At 43.0% G+C, this 16,085-nt stretch overlaps 1 protein-coding gene across 3 annotated transcripts; it reads right to left on the bottom strand.

Moving 5' to 3' along the window:
- Window positions 1-696: 696 nt before the first annotated feature.
- LOC130121965 (cyclin-dependent kinase 2-associated protein 1) lies at window positions 697-4,937 on the bottom strand. 3 transcript variants are annotated; one of them, XM_056290960.1, is made up of 4 exons: window positions 4,799-4,937; window positions 3,329-3,432; window positions 2,171-2,297; window positions 697-1,380 (listed from the first exon to the last, which is right to left on the bottom strand). In XM_056290960.1, the coding sequence occupies exons 1-4, from the start codon at window positions 4,824-4,826 to the stop codon at window positions 1,313-1,315; spliced, it is 327 nt and encodes a 108-aa protein (XP_056146935.1). In that variant the 5' UTR covers window positions 4,827-4,937; the 3' UTR covers window positions 697-1,312. The 3 variants fall into 3 exon arrangements, with proteins under 3 accessions (XP_056146935.1, XP_056146933.1, XP_056146934.1); XM_056290958.1 differs by lacking the exon at window positions 4,799-4,937 and adding an exon at window positions 4,073-4,335; XM_056290959.1 differs by lacking the exon at window positions 4,799-4,937 and adding an exon at window positions 4,073-4,335 and having other exon boundaries at window positions 3,329-3,429.
- Between the last annotated feature and the right edge of the window lie 11,148 nt (window positions 4,938-16,085).

Here is a 16,085-nt window from a genome sequence, read left to right as displayed (position 1 = left end):
GCCGTGTTACCTCCGGCTTGGTCTACAGACACAGTTGGCCGTGTCTGCGGGTGGGAAGCCGGATGTAGGTATGTGTCCTGGTCGCTGCACTAGCGCCTCCTTCGGTGGATCGGTGCATCTGTTCGGGGGGGGGGTAGCGTGATCCTCCCACGTGCTACGTCCCCCTGGTGAAACTCCTCACTGTCAGGTGAGGCAGTCTGCAGCCCTCCCCGGATCGGCAAAGGGGGTGGAGCAGCGACCGGGACGGCTCGGAAGAGTGGAGTGATTGGCCAGGTGCAGTCGACTCTGCGCATAACTGTAGCCCGCTGACTTCCGGTTTCTACTGCATCGGTCATACCAAGAGTTACCATGGATAAACGTCCACGACACACGCGCACACAACCGCCGACAAACGTCCACCTGCGCCCGCCAGCAGACGGGTGAAAAGGTCCAAAGTGTACCCATCCAAGTTACGTCCACAATCACGCGGACGAGTCTGGCAGGCATCGCAAGAAAATGCCGTTCTCCACAGCACGCGCCAACAAACAGGAAACCGGTGTGACCGCTGCAGTAGAAACCGGAAGTCAGTGGACTACAGTTATGCACAGAAGAAGAAAAAAAGGGGGGGATGTTCCAAAATAAATAAATAAATGGATAGATAGATAAATAAATGATTAAAATTGCATGTGAATAACTCAATGACAACTATATTGAAAATACAATTTATTACACGGAGTAATAAATACATACAAAGATGCAAGTAACAGCATTTTCCTTTTCATACCAAAAACATCCTCCCACGCGAGCAAACTATTGCATTTGGCACGTGTCTTCTCGTTACGCACTCACCCACGTGTGTTGTAAGGGTCCGAAAAACAGACCGGATTCTATCCAAAAAAAAGGAGTCCCCCTCCTCTCCTAGCCTACTAGCCCTGTACAAGCCATGCAGCATCTACACTTATTCCGCGGGCCCGTTTCGCATGCATAAATCAACGCTTTAAATATGAAGTAAAAACTAAGAACCCCAAAAGTGGGGCGTTAAAAACAATTTAAAAAAACACTTGTCCTCCCATTTTGTATTCCAATAACCCCACGCGAGTATAATGATCTCTTCCGAAAAACCCCCCTAACAAGTCATGATACAATTATTATTATGATGATGCTATGGTAATATTCTGAGCTGTTCCGTCCGTTGTGTTCACCTCCTCCTCCTCCTCACAAAGGAAATAGATCATGCGACAGTTTTTTGTTGTTGTTTTTTTCATAACGAGACGTACGATGTGGGTTGTTCTTGCAGACGGGGGGGGGCGGTGTGGCGGTGTGGCGGCGGCGGCTAGGACCTGGCATTCCGCTCCGTCTCAGCCAAGCACTCCCGCACCAAGCCCCTGGCATGGATGATCCCTGTGCCAAGAGTCACACGTCACAATCCGGGGTTTGGTTTTTTTTGGGGGGGGGGGTTACACAAAAATCAGAACAACAACGAACTTTACAAAGTTCAAGTTCAAAATGAAAAAGTAATATATTGTGGTGACCCACATCTGTATATCGAGAGACATTCACCTAAGAGGACGGTGTACCTTTAAGGGAAGAGGCGAGGGGTCAGATAATGCACTTCCGCTTCCGGGTCACAGTCAGTTCAGCGTCGTTGTCAGATGTATGACATGCTAAGTTGGAGCTAGTAAACTACCTCGACTACGTCTACTCTCACGTCTCCTGTCTCGTTGTTTTCTAACTCCACAATATGCATAAAGTATAAAGTATTCATATAAATACCACGTGATTCATATAAATGCCTAAGACAGTTCTCAGCAACTTAATAGAAAAATATAATATATATAACTTTGTTTAAAGAAACGCTCAGCAATACGTGTACAGGCTGTACTGTCTCATAAAGAATGTACTTGGCCCACTGGATTATATATATACATATATATGTATATACGTACATATATATGTATATACGTACATATATATGTATATATACGTATATATATACGTATATATACGTATATACGTGTGTGTGTGTATATAGTATATATATATATATATACAAAGTATAAAGTATTCATATAAATGCCCAAGACAGTTCTCCGCAACTTAAATGGTCACAAAGTAGTACAAATAAAAACTCCTTCTGTGCTACAAGGCTGTGAAAGGTGGTTTTGCTGGCAAACCCGGGATGTGGTTTTACCTCTTTTCAGCCTCTCCATGGCACTCTTACTCCCAGCGTACGTCGGCCTGATCTCCTTCCCTAACTCCTCGATGATGGCCAGCAGCTCTGCATATTTGCTCTGAGGCACTTGGTTGCCACTCGAACCCTGGAGTTTGTGGCAACGGGGCGAGACAAAACAACAAAAAATTTAAGGTAACACTTTAGTATGGGGAACATAGTCACCATTAGTTAGGTGCTTATTAGCATGCAAATTAGCAACATATGGGCTCTTAATTGGTCATTATTACGTACAATGATCCGTTTTTTAATATATATATATATATATATATATATATATATATATTATTTTGGTAACACTTTAGTATGGGGAACATAGTCACCATTAATTAGGTGCTTATTAGCATGCAAATTAGCATCATATTGGCTCTTAATTGGTCATTAGTACATACAATGATCAGTTTTTTTAATATATATATATTATTTTGGTAACACTTTAGTATGGGGAACATAGTCACCATTAATTAGGTGCTCATTAGCATGCAAATTAGCAACATATTGGCTCTTAATTGGTAATTATTACGTACAATGATCAGTTTTTTTAATATATATATATAATTTTGGTAACACTTTAGTATGGGGAACATATTCTAAGTAAAAAAAACTTAATTACTAGTGAATTAGTAATGATCAAGATGTCACTTTAGTATGGGGAACACATTCTAAGTAACAACAACTTAATTTACAGTAATTTAACACTATGAACACTTGTAGTTTTGTGTGTTGTTATGTAAGAACAGACCATATTCATTAAGTGTTAGTAAGGGAGAATAACTCGTCTTGTGGTACCACCACCTTGTAAAGGCCATACTAAGCAAAGCATATTGAGATGGTACTACTAATAAGCAATACTTCTGAGGTTATAGAGGGAAAACTCATAGTTAATGGCTTACTGGTTGTATAATAAGGCCATGCAGAACAAGGCATTAATGAGTACGTAATAACGACCAATTAAGAGCCAACATGTTGCTAATTTGCATGCTAATAAGCAGCTAATTAATGGTGACTACGTTCCCCATACTAAAGTGTTACCAAATTAAATAGTAACTCGACATATTCTTTTACATCGGGGCCATTTCCTAGATTAACTGGTCTGCCTTCCCAATGACGAGCTCTTACCTGAGAAAACCCCAAAGAAGGTGGTCCGTAGTCGTTGACGAGGGGTCTGTAGGACTGTAACGTGGCCAAGTTGGCTGCCGAGGGAGACTGGATATTCCCGACTGCTAAGACATCGGCCACAAAGAAGAAAGAAAGAAAGAAAAAAGAAAACAAACAAACTTGAGGCGGAACCTCGGCAAGCCTCTCCGCGTGCACGCTGAAATCGCAACGTCATGAAACGCCGAGCCTCCGTGGCGAGGTTGCAATACCCGCCCTCTGCCACCGGGGGTCCTCGACGAGTCGTCATAACACACACGGGCAGATCAATCAGCAGCTCCGGGAGAGGGAGCATCATGGAGGAAACGGAACAAGGCTGACTCAAGAAGACAAAGTGATACATTTTTGTCACAATGTAACGGCACCCCGCCCCCCCTCCTCCTCCTCCTCCTCCTCCCCCCGGATGGACCAGGACGCCGACCGACGGGTAACCCCCCCCCCGCCGCCCCCCCCCTCCTCCCCCAGGATTACGAAACGTTCCAATTACACATTTCGGCCACGTTGTAACTAGCCGCCTGGCGATCGCGGCTCTTTACATTAGTAATAATGGCGGATATGAATTAGCCTAGCTCCCAGCATCTAACCCTACATATACCGCTGGACCAAAACTACAGACGCGGTCTTTCTCCAGGTATTCTCCGAGACCCCGAATTTAACACTCGATCTAACGCGCGGATACTTTCATTTGCCCCCCCGTTTTCCTCTTACCCTGGTTCGCGGAAGTTCCCGGAACGTGCTGGTGGACGTTGGGTTTGTACGACATGCCCAGAGACATTGTAAATTAAAGAAAGAAAAATGACCCGAAATTCAGTGAAGCGTCCGTCTCTCACTTTTTGTTTACAACAGCGGCACCGGCAAATATGGCCGTCACTTTATATTGACACCCACTCCCGGCTCCTCCAACGCCGCAGCGAGCCATCGGGGATCTTCTCGGGGAACTCGTTCGAACGTGATTCACACAGCGACTCGGTTCGACCCGCGCCGAATTTATGATCCCCCCCCCCTTCTGCGTCTCTTTTGACCGATTCTGCCTTCTTTTTCGCAGCATTTGTGAAGCGGACTCCGGTGTAGGGGTGGGTTTTTTTTTTTTTTTTTTTTTGCTGGTTTTGTTTTACAACCCGGACTCGGCAGAAGTGGACTCAAGTTTGAGTCTGCACACCAGAAGTGATCTGCCGGTCTGAGCCGTCCCTGCTGTGGTGGTCTTATCCAGACACCAAGTCCTCCCCGCTGCTGGTTTACATTACGCACGGGGCAGCGGCGGCTGTAGGTTCGAGGTGTGAAAGCACATTTTACACTCATGTTGGAGTCGAGCTGGTGCCGGTGCCGCTTGTCCGCGCCGCTGTCCATCATGACGAAGTGAGGGAAGGGGGGGGGGAACAAAAAAAACAAAAAAAACAAAAACGCAAGACCAGATGAAGCGGCGTGTGGATATACCTGGCTTTGTCTGGGCTGTTCCATCCATCGCACCCGCCACTGATGACCACCAACAGCCCCTCGAGTCCTTGTACACCCGGAAAGTTTACACTGCGACGGACACACACACAGCAGAACCCCACTCGCCGGTCATTTGTCCTCTCGTGGTGATGGTGGTGGGGGACCCCGCGCGTCTTCAATTGAGCTGTGACGTCACAGACGAGCGTGCTCCTTTGTCATCGCCGGATCCCCGGGTGGACACGCGGTCAGCGTTTCGCGGTCCCGTCGTGGACGCACGGAGACCTCGGGCCACCATCTGCTGTGGGTCTATTTAAGACCTCGTTTCATTAAACCAAAGTGTCTGGGGACAGAAGTGGACGTTTCAAATGCTCATAGTACACATCAGTCCTGTGGTTAGAATAGAAAAGATGTATCCACACACATCAACATAGTACACATCAGTCCTGTGGTTACAATAGAAAAGATGTATCCACACAGATCAACATAGTACACATCAGTCCTGTGGTTAGAATAGAAAAGATGTATCCACACAGATCAACATAGTACACATCAGTCCTGTGGTTACAATAGAAAAGATGTATCCACACACATCAACATAGTACACATCAGTCCTGTGGTTACAATAGAAAAGATGTATCCACACACATCAACATAGTACACATCAGTCCTGTGGTTACAATAGAAAAGATGTATCCACTCAGATCAACATAGTACACATCAGTCCTGTGGTTACAATAGAAAAGATGTATCCACACAGATCAACATAGTACACATCAGTCCTGTGGTTAGAATAGAAAAGATGTATCCACACAGATCAACATAGTACACATCAGTCCTGTGGTTACAATAGAAAAGATGTATCCACACAGATCAACATAGTACACATCAGTCCTGTGGTTACAATAGAAAAGATGTATCCACACAGATCAACATAGTACACATCAGTCCTGTGGTTAGAATAGAAAAGATGTATCCACACAGATCAACATAGTACACATCAGTCCTGTGGTTACAATAGAAAAGATGTATCCACACAGATCAACATAGTACACATCCGTCCTGTGGTTACAATAGAAAAGATGTATCCACACAGATCAACATAGTACACATCAGTCCTGTGGTTACAATAGAAAAGATGTATCCACTCAGATCAACATAGTACACATCAGTCCTGTGGTTACAATAGAAAAGATGTATCCACACAGATCAACATAGTACACATCAGTCCTGTGGTTAGAATAGAAAAGATGTATCCACACAGATCAACATAGTACACATCAGTCCTGTGGTTAGAATAGAAAAGATGTATCCACACAGATCAACATAGTACACATCAGTCCTGTGGTTACAATAGAAAAGATGTATCCACACAGATCAACATAGTACACATCAGTCCTGTGGTTAGAATAGAAAAGATGTATCCACACAGATCAACATAGTACACATCAGTCCTGTGGTTACAATAGAAAAGATGTATCCACACAGATCAACATAGTACACATCAGTCCTGTGGTTACAATAGAAAAGATGTATCCACACAGATCAACATAGTACACATCAGTCCTGTGGTTACAATAGAAAAGATGTATCCACACAGATCAACATAGTACACATCAGTCCTGTGGTTACAATAGAAAAGATGTATCCACACAGATCAACATAGTACACATCAGTCCTGTGGTTACAATAGAAAAGATGTATCCACACAGATCAACATAGTACACATCAGTCCTGTGGTTACAATAGAAAAGATGTATCCACACAGATCAACATAGTACACATCAGTCCTGTGGTTAGAATAGAAAAGATGTATCCACACAGATCAACATAGTACACATCAGTCCTGTGGTTACAATAGAAAAGATGTATCCACACAGATCAACATAGTACACATCAGTCCTGTGGTTAGAATAGAAAAGATGTATCCACACAGATCAACATAGTACACATCAGTCCTGTGGTTAGAATAGAAAAGATGTATCCACACAGATCAACATAGTACACATCAGTCCTGTGGTTACAATAGAAAAGATGTATCCACACAGATCAACATAGTACACATCAGTCCTGTGGTTAGAATAGAAAAGATGTATCCACACAGATCAACATAGTACACATCAGTCCTGTGGTTACAATAGAAAAGATGTATCCACACAGATCAACATAGTACACATCAGTCCTGTGGTTACAATAGAAAAGATGTATCCACACAGATCAACATAGTACACATCAGTCCTGTGGTTAGAATAGAAAAGATGTATCCACACAGATCAACATAGTACACATCAGTCCTGTGGTTACAATAGAAAAGATGTATCCACACAGATCAACATAGTACACATCAGTCCTGTGGTTACAATAGAAAAGATGTATCCACACAGATCAACAATGACATCTGAAAGACAAATCAAAACTGGGTAATATAAATTTGGTGCCTGTGTGATCTTTGTATGATTTCCTTGCATCAGAGTGAGTACTGACCATGTAAAGTAACAATATATTGGTTCATTCATTCATTCATTATTCTATATACACTACCGTTCAAAAGTTTGGGATCACCCAAACAATTTCGTGTTTTCCATGAAAAGTCACACTTATTCACCACCATATGTTGTGAAATGAATAGAAAATAGAGTCAAGACATTGACAAGGTTAGAAATAATGATTTGTATTTGAAATAAGATTTTTTTTACATCAAACTTTGCTTTCGTCAAAGAATCCTCCATTTGCAGCAATTACAGCATTGCAGACCTTTGGCATTCTAGCTGTTAATTTGTTGAGGTAATCTGGAGAAATTGCACCCCACGCTTCCAGAAGCAGCTCCCACAAGTTGGATTGGTTGGATGGGCACTTCTTTGAGCAGATTGAGTTTCTGGAGCATCACATTTGTGGGGTCAATTAAACGCTCAAAATGGCCAGAAAAAGAGAACTTTCATCTGAAACTCGACAGTCTATTCTTGTTCTTAGAAATGAAGGCTATTCCATGCGAGAAATTGCTAAGAAATTGAAGATTTCCTACACCGGTGTGTACTACTCCCTTCAGAGGACAGCACAAACAGGCTCTAACAGGTACTATTTAATGAAGATGCCAGTTGGGGACCTGTGAGGCGTCTGTTTGTCAAACTAGAGACTCTAATGTACTTATCTTCTTGCTCAGTTGTGCAACGCGGCCTCCCACTTCTTTTTCTACTCTGGTTAGAGCCTGTTTGTGCTGTCCTCTGAAGGGGGTAGTACACACCGGTGTAGGAAATCTTCAATTTCTTAGCAATTTCTCGCATGGAATAGCCTTCATTTCTAAGAACAAGAATAGACTGTCGAGTTTCAGATGAAAGTTCTCTTTTTCTGGCCATTTTGAGCGTTTAATTGACCCCACAAATGTGATGCTCCAGAAACTCAGTCTGCTCAAAGAAGTGCCCATCCAACCAATCCAACTTGTGGGAGCTGCTTCTGGAAGCGTGGGGTGCAATTTCTCCAGATTACCTCAACAAATTAACAGCTAGAATGCCAAAGGTCTGCAATGCTGTAATTGCTGCAAATGGAGGATTCTTTGACGAAAGCAAAGTTTGATGTAAAAAAATCTTATTTCAAATACAAATCATTATTTCTAACCTTGTCAATGTCTTGACTCTATTTTCTATTCATTTCACAACATATGGTGGTGAATAAGTGTGACTTTTCATGGAAAACACAAAATTGTTTGGGTGATCCCAAACTTTTGAACGGTAGTGTATATGAAAAATGAACTGACCTGTAACTACTGGAAACATAGAACAGATAAAGGAGGGATGCCGGTGGGATTTATACTCTAATACAATAATGACACGAGAAAACAAAAAACCAATATGACACCATTGAAATTACAGCACGCACATTGACACAGGTGAGAACATGAGATACAGGTGAGAACATGAGATACAAGTGATACATAATACAGGTGAGAACACGAGATATGAGAACATGAGATATAAGTGAGAACATGAGATACAGGTCAGAACATGAGATACAAGTGATACATAATACAGGTGAGAACATGAGATACAGGTCAGAACATGAGATACAGGTCAGAACACGCGATATAAGTGAAACATGATATAAGTGAGAACATGGGATACAGGTGAGAACGAGATACAGGTGAGAACATGAGATACAAGTTAGAACATGAGATACAGGTGAGAACATGAGATACAGGTGAGAACATGAGATACAAGTGATACATGATATAGGTGAGAACATGAGATATAGGTCAGAACATGAGATACAGGTCAGAACATGAGATACAAGTGAGAACATGAGATACAAGTGATACATGATATAGGTGAGAACATGAGATATGAGAACATGAGATATAGGTCAGAACATGAGATACAGGTCAGAACATGAGATACAAGTGATACATGATATAGGTGAGAACATGAGATATGAGAACATGACATATAGGTCAGAACATGAGATACAGGTCAGAACATGAGATACAAGTGAGAACATGAGATACAAGTGATACATGATATAGGTGAGAACATGAGATATGAGAACATGAGATATAGGTCAGAACATGAGATACAAGTGAGAACATGAGATACAAGTGAGAACATGAGATACAAGTGATACATGATATAGGTGAGAACATGAGATACAGGTCAGAACATGAGATACAAGTGATACATGATATAGGTGAGAACATGAGATACAAGTGATACATGATATAGGTGAGAACATGAGATACAGGTCAGAACATGAGATACAAGTGAGAACATGAGATACAGGTGAGAACATGAGATACAGGTCAGAACATGAGATACAAGTGAGAACATGAGATACAGGTGAGAACATGAGATACAGGTGAGAACGTGAGATACAAGTGAAACATGATATAGGTGAGAACATGGGATACAGGTGAGAACATGAGATGCAAGTGAAACATGATATAGGTGAGAACATGGGATACAGGTGAGAACATGGGATACAAGTGAGAACATGAGATACAAGTGAGAACATGAGATACAGGTGAGAACATGAGATACAGGTGAGAACATGATATAGGTGAGAACATGGGATACAGGTGAGAACATGAGATACAAGTTAGAACATGAGATACAGGTGAGAACATGATACAGGTGAGAACATGAGATACAGATGAGAACATGATACAGGTGAGAACATGAGATACAGGTGAGAACATGAGGCTGAAACAACAGTTGACTCTGCTGGCTTGTTAAGACTCCCTGAGCAAAATGTCCAACCCAAATTAACAAATCTCTTATGGCACATTCAAGTTGACATTTTATAAATTACAATTAACGAAGTTATCCCTCTGTTGTCTTTCATGGGATTTTTGTTTGGATTTTGTTATCTTGTCTTCTCGGTAAAGCCGTTCAGCATGTCAGAAGCGCGGCGTTTGATCACCCATCACTTGTATACAGACTGTGGAAAAGTCAAAACAACGGTTATCTGCAGATATAAAGTGAGACCTTTCAGGCATATGCACTTAAAAGCTTCCTAAGATAAGCCGGTGGTAATCCAGCTGCTGTATTAGGAAGAGGACTCCAAGTTAAAGTGGAAGCCAGTTAATTAACACGTGCATGATTTTAATTCTAGCTGAAAGCCTTACCAGCTACATCCTGAAGAGAGAGAAAGAACGAGAAGAAAGACGCTTTATTTTGTCATTGCACAGCTTTACAATGAATGTGCTCTCTGCATGCAACCCATCCTATTGGGTAGGAGCAGTGGGCAGCTGCAGCACCCGGGGACCAACTCCAGTTCTCCTGTCCATTGCCTTGCTCAGGAGCACAGGCACGAGCATTAACCCTAACATGCATGTCGTCTGGATGGTGGGAGGAAACCGGAGCATCCGGAGGAAACCCACAGGACACGGGAAGGACGTGCAAACTCCATTCAGAAAGGACCTGGGACGGCCTGGGGTTCGAACCCCAGGACTTTCTTGCTGTGAGGCAACAGTGCTAACCCCTGGGCCACCGGGCCGCCCTTATTGTTATGCTGAAAGGGGCCGGGTTACAAAGGGAAATACAGCTACGGATAGTTAGCAATGGCAGCACAATGTAACTACCCTAGGTTGAAACACAGCGTGAGCCTCAAGTTTGGGGTTAAAGTTCATATTCCTGCACAGACAGAGACACAGAGACATTTTGAAAGCCACTTTACTTGACATTGTGTTCTTACAACTAATTGTATTCTCACAATGTACCTGGGACGGCTTGGGGTTCCAACCCAGGACCTTCTTGCTGTGAGGCAGCAGTGCTGGGTCACCACTGGACCACCATGCCGCCCACTATTAGCTGCAACTGGGAATTTGCAATGAGAATTACAACAGCCACCACCGCATCTGACATATACGTCTACCAAGGCAGGAAAAATGTCATCAAAGTCCAAATTACAGAGGTATTTCCTATCTGACAAACGTTAACCTACATGTATCCTGGCTAGAATCTGACCAGAAATACTTCCCAAATTCTTTGTAACCAAGTTTTTCCCAACCGGGCCAAAGGGGCCTGCTGCTGAACACCTGACCTACTGACTGGTAATTCCTTTAGTAGGCTTCTTCAGCAACTTATTTGGGAGGTTAAGCGGATGGTTCGACCAAAGATGTCCAAATATTTTGCCACCAATTTATCCCGGTGCTGAAGTAGCCCCCTCCAACCTGACTTAATGTGAAATGAGTTCACATAACGTGACACAATTAAGTTCATTTACTTACTTTCCCCCAGGTAATCGGTTTCCTAAATTTTTTTTAAGTAAACTGAACTTGTTAGAATTTACATCCACCCATTCTCACACACATTCACACACTGATGGAGGCCACCGCCATGCACGGCACCAACCTGCTCATCAGGAGCAGTTGGGGTGGGGGGGTTGTCAGTGTCTTGCTCAAGGACACTTCGACGCAATCTCTGGAGGAGCCAGGGATCGAACCAGTGACCTTCTGATTGCCACATGACCCGCGCTACCTCCTGAGCCATGACCGCCCCGTATCCTAAAGGCAAATGCAGGACCAACGATTGTTCACACGCAGAATAATAATGCATTCATACACCAAGGAGGGTGTTACTCTGACTTTAAACATCTTTGGTTTTCTTCAGGGGAAGGTTCTAGTCAGAGGGGAATGATGATCGATTGATGATCTTTGGATTTATTGGTGCATATATTTGTCTTTCACGTGTTACTTCCAGACACAGTAAATCAGATGTTGTTTGTATTGCTTTAGACCGCTCTACTCACCATCTACTGGAAGAAAGGGGGGGGGGTCTTATCTTGGGGCTTAGTGACAAGACGAATGGTTGATTCCCGACACCTTCGAGATGCCAAGTGGGAGGTACACCGATCAGCCAAGACATTAAAACCACCTGCCTAATACTGTGTAGGCCCCTCCTCGTGGCGCCAAAACAGCTCTGACCCATCGAGGCATGGACTCCACAAGACCTCTGAAGGTGTCCTCTGGTATCTGGCACCAAGACGCTAGCAGCGGATCCTGCAAGTCCTGTAATTTCTGAGTTGGGGCCTCGGTGTCTATAAGGGTGGGGATACCTGCAGTCAGTTGAGACTGAAGAGGTCACTGAAATGATGGCGAAACGTATCTGTCAATAAACGCTGTGTCCAGATGAACCGGTTCACCTTTGTGATTCTCTTACCCGGATTGTGGAGCAGGCATCAAGACATTTTGTGTTAACTTCTGCTGCAAACTGTACTTATCACAATGGGACTTGTGTCTGTGTTGGCAAGTTTTGGAATTTAAGGCGTCTCCCTTACCAAAGAAGTATTTATAGGCCGGTGTTTTCTTCATACAAGTCCGCGGTGGTGGCGTGCACTTCAACAGTCATGGGAACCAGGGAGGATAACCTGTGCACACTTAAAAGAGATCAAGGAAAATGTCTCATTCTTTACTGTGGATCATAACAGCATCAGTGACGCAGGGTCTCTATAGCGTGCTGGGGCTCGACTCACAACGCAGGTTTAACATGAAAGATCCAACTCTGGGCTGGGTTTTTGGTCTCGCAAAGGAGGCCTGCTTGGAAGCAGGGTGTATGAGCACGGTAATTTACACTTGGCGGCTAACCTGCTTTTTGTTCATGCCACCTGGGTCCTGTTTCAGAAAGCGGGTTTAGTGAAAACCCAAGAGTCCGTCGACTCAAGAGTTGGAGGAAACTCTGGGTTTTTGGTTTCACAAAGCCCATTCTGAGTCAGTTACGATGGCAACATACTCTGTGAAGCTCACCGGCAAGTTTTCCTCAGCGAACCCTGAGGTTCTGCTCCTCACTGGCTGGAGCCCGCAGAAGTGTCAGACATGGTGTGTCCTTTTGTTGAAGAGCCACTTGATACTGAAGCACAAATACTCCGCAGAAATCTGAGTCAGGTTAGGGTGATCAGACCCTGCTTGGGTGTTTTATCATTCCTTGATGATTATCTGTAGGAGTGTTTTTCTGCACGATCACATTCTCAGCCCTCATGTCGTTCATATGACACATCGTGGACATGCTCTCAGTTCGGAACACATTCTTTGTGTTGCACTTCCTTGTCTTGCCAAAGGGGAGTTTTCTATATCACATCGGAGGAACTGTGGAGTATTAACAGTACTTACAACTGCATGGAGGTCTATTATGGCAGAAGGCTCCACCAGACAGATTACACCATCAGTAACTGCTAGAAGATGAAGACGATTGCAATTAAATTATAATTTTACACAAAAAAGTGCCCCACCTAATTTGAATTTTGTTTTTACAACAGTTTGCAAGCCACACCACAATTTTTCAAATATATAACCGAGTCACTTTAAAATAGATTATGATGTCTTAACAATAACAACTTTATTTTTAAAGCACTTTTTTAAAACAATGTTACAAAGTGTTTTACAAAGAAATAAAACCAGACAAGGCAAAAATAAGAATAAGGTCATGGAATTTTCGGGACCGAAAAGAATGACCTCAGACTTATAACCATTACATTTGAGAAAATTTTCAGACATCCAGGATTTATTGTCAAAGAGGCAAGTTGTGAGATTTGCTAGGGTGCTAGGAACTGTGGGTTTCAGGGGCATGTATAACTGAGTGTCGTCAGCATAAAAATCGTAGAGCACGTCGTGATTTTGACTGACCTGACCAAGGGACAGAATGTATACAGAAAACAGAAAGGGGCCAAGAACTGGGCCTTGAGGGTCACCACAACTCAACTGAACCATCAAGGAGGTAGCGTTACTCAGAACAACAGAAAAAGTTCTGTTGGCGAGGTAAGAGTGTAAAAAGCTAAGAGCCAAGCCCTTGATGCCTACCCAAGTGCTTAAGCAATGTAAGAGGATGTCGCGATTGACTGTTTCAAAGGCAGCACTTAAGTCTAAAAGAACTAAAAGTGAGTAGTCACCTCTGTCTGCAGTCAGTAGTAGGTCATTAGTGACCTTAACTGGAGCTGTCTCGGTACAATGAAGTGCTCTGAAACCAGACTGGAAACTGTTAAAACACTATTAGTGTTCAGAAAATAAATCAATTGAGATGAAATTACTCTCTCCACAACCTTAGATAGAAAAGACAATTAGGAGATTGGTCTGTAATTACTTAAGGACAAGGGGTCTAAATTGGGTTTCTTCAGCAAGGGGTGAACAATGGCATGCTTAAAACTGTCTGGAAAAGAACCAAAGGCCAGGGAATTATTAAGAATTTGCAGAATAACAGGGTTAATAGTTGAAAATACCTCCTTGAGCAGCTTAGTGGGAATGATGTCTAAGATGCAGAGGAGGAGTTCATATTGGAGACTGTACTCCAACACTGAAATTGTAATTGGTTGAAACTGGGTAAAAGAGGCAGAATTAACATGGGGAATGAAACGAATGCAAGAGCCTGGCTGGATTTGGGACCTGATATTCTCCACCTTATTTACAAAATGAGTGAGAAATTTTTCAGACAACTCAACATCAGGTTAAAAAAGAGAAGTGGAGGGACCATTAATAACAGAATCAATTACCCTAATGAGAACGTTATCATTGTGGTTACTTCTTGACATTAGTTCAGAGAAGTATGCTGATCTCGCATCCTTAACTGCCTTCTGGTAAATTAGCATTAGGTTTTTAAGGGGGATATGTGTTAATTCGGACTTGTTGACCTTCCATTGTCGTTCTGATGTTCTACAGAGTCTTCTAAGGGCATGAGTGTGATCGTTCAGCCAGGGGAGGTTATTTGATTTCTGTTTCCTAGTTTTAAACGGTTCAATTTGGTCGAGGATGGATAGGCACTGACCATTGAATGAATTTAGCAGTGCATCTGGATTGAGGGGGGGGATAAAGAGGGATTAAAGGATGACGAATTAAAAGCATCACAGAATTTAACCGCAGAGCCAGCACTGAGAATGCGAGAGCATGTTTTAGGATAGTGACTAGGAATAGCGAGCTGTAGTAGGACTTTGAAAACGACAGCTTTATGGTCAGTAACAAGCATATCCACCAGATTAAGACACTCGAGAGAGAAACCAGATGAGAGTACAGGGTTTAAGATGTGACCTTTGGAATGTGTGGCCCCTTTAACTGATTTAATGAGGTTGAAAGAGTCCGGCATTGGAACCAAAGCAGTGGAAAAGGGCCATATAAGAGCCAAAAAATGTGAAGCCAGGGACTGGGAAGGACAACACACGTGAATATTAAAATCACCAAGAATAAGCACCTTGTCATATTTTCGCATGGCAATAGATAAGAAGATCAGAAAATAAAACTACCTGAAGTAGAGGGCCTATAAATTGAGATGCAGAGTAAAGGTGGAGAGCCAGTTATTAAAAAAACATAAAGCCTCAAATGAGATAAAATTACCAAAAGTAACAGGATGGCACTTAAGACATAATTTAGAAAAAACAGGTAGCCCACCCTCTCCACCAGAGGGCCTGGGAATATAAAAATATGTAAAAATCAGGGGGGCTAGGCTCAATCAGGGGAACAGTGTCCCTTGGGGACAGCCATGTCTCAGTCATCATAAAAAAGTCCAGATTATTAAAAACAATAAAATTATTAATGATAAAGGACTTACTACCCGGAGATCTCACATTCAAGGGGCCAAAAGTGTTTGGTGTCAAAGCAGAATTAAAACCAACGGGAGTACACCAACTAGGACGCAAACTGAAGATATTTGCTCCAGATATTTGATTGCTGTTGTTTTGTGTTGCGATGAGAGGCACAGTGCTTAGTAATAGTCTGTATGGGGAAAACTCCTGGAGAGAGGGTCAGTGACAGACGAGGCCAGCGGAGGGAGTCAGCAGGCGGTACAGCACCATCGAGTGCCACCACCGGCGGAAGCGGAGGCTA

Source organism: Lampris incognitus, chromosome 12, assembly GCF_029633865.1.
Source record: "Lampris incognitus isolate fLamInc1 chromosome 12, fLamInc1.hap2, whole genome shotgun sequence".
NCBI lineage: Eukaryota > Metazoa > Chordata > Actinopteri > Lampriformes > Lampridae > Lampris > Lampris incognitus.
The sequence above is the reverse complement of the archived record's forward strand: the minus strand, read 5'-3'. Positions and strand labels throughout refer to the sequence as shown.

Coding starts and splice junctions, on each gene's coding strand:
- LOC130121965 (XM_056290958.1), bottom strand. CDS start 4,139: ATGTCTCTGGGCATGTCGTACAAACCCAACGTCCACCAGCACGTTCCG. Junction 3,433..4,072: donor GGGAACTTCCGCGAACCAGG/GTAAGAGGAAAA, acceptor CCGATGTCTTAG/CAGTCGGGAATATCCAGTCT. Junction 1,381..2,170: donor CATGGAGAGGCTGAAAAGAG/GTAAAACCACAT, acceptor CTCTTGGCACAG/GGATCATCCATGCCAGGGGC.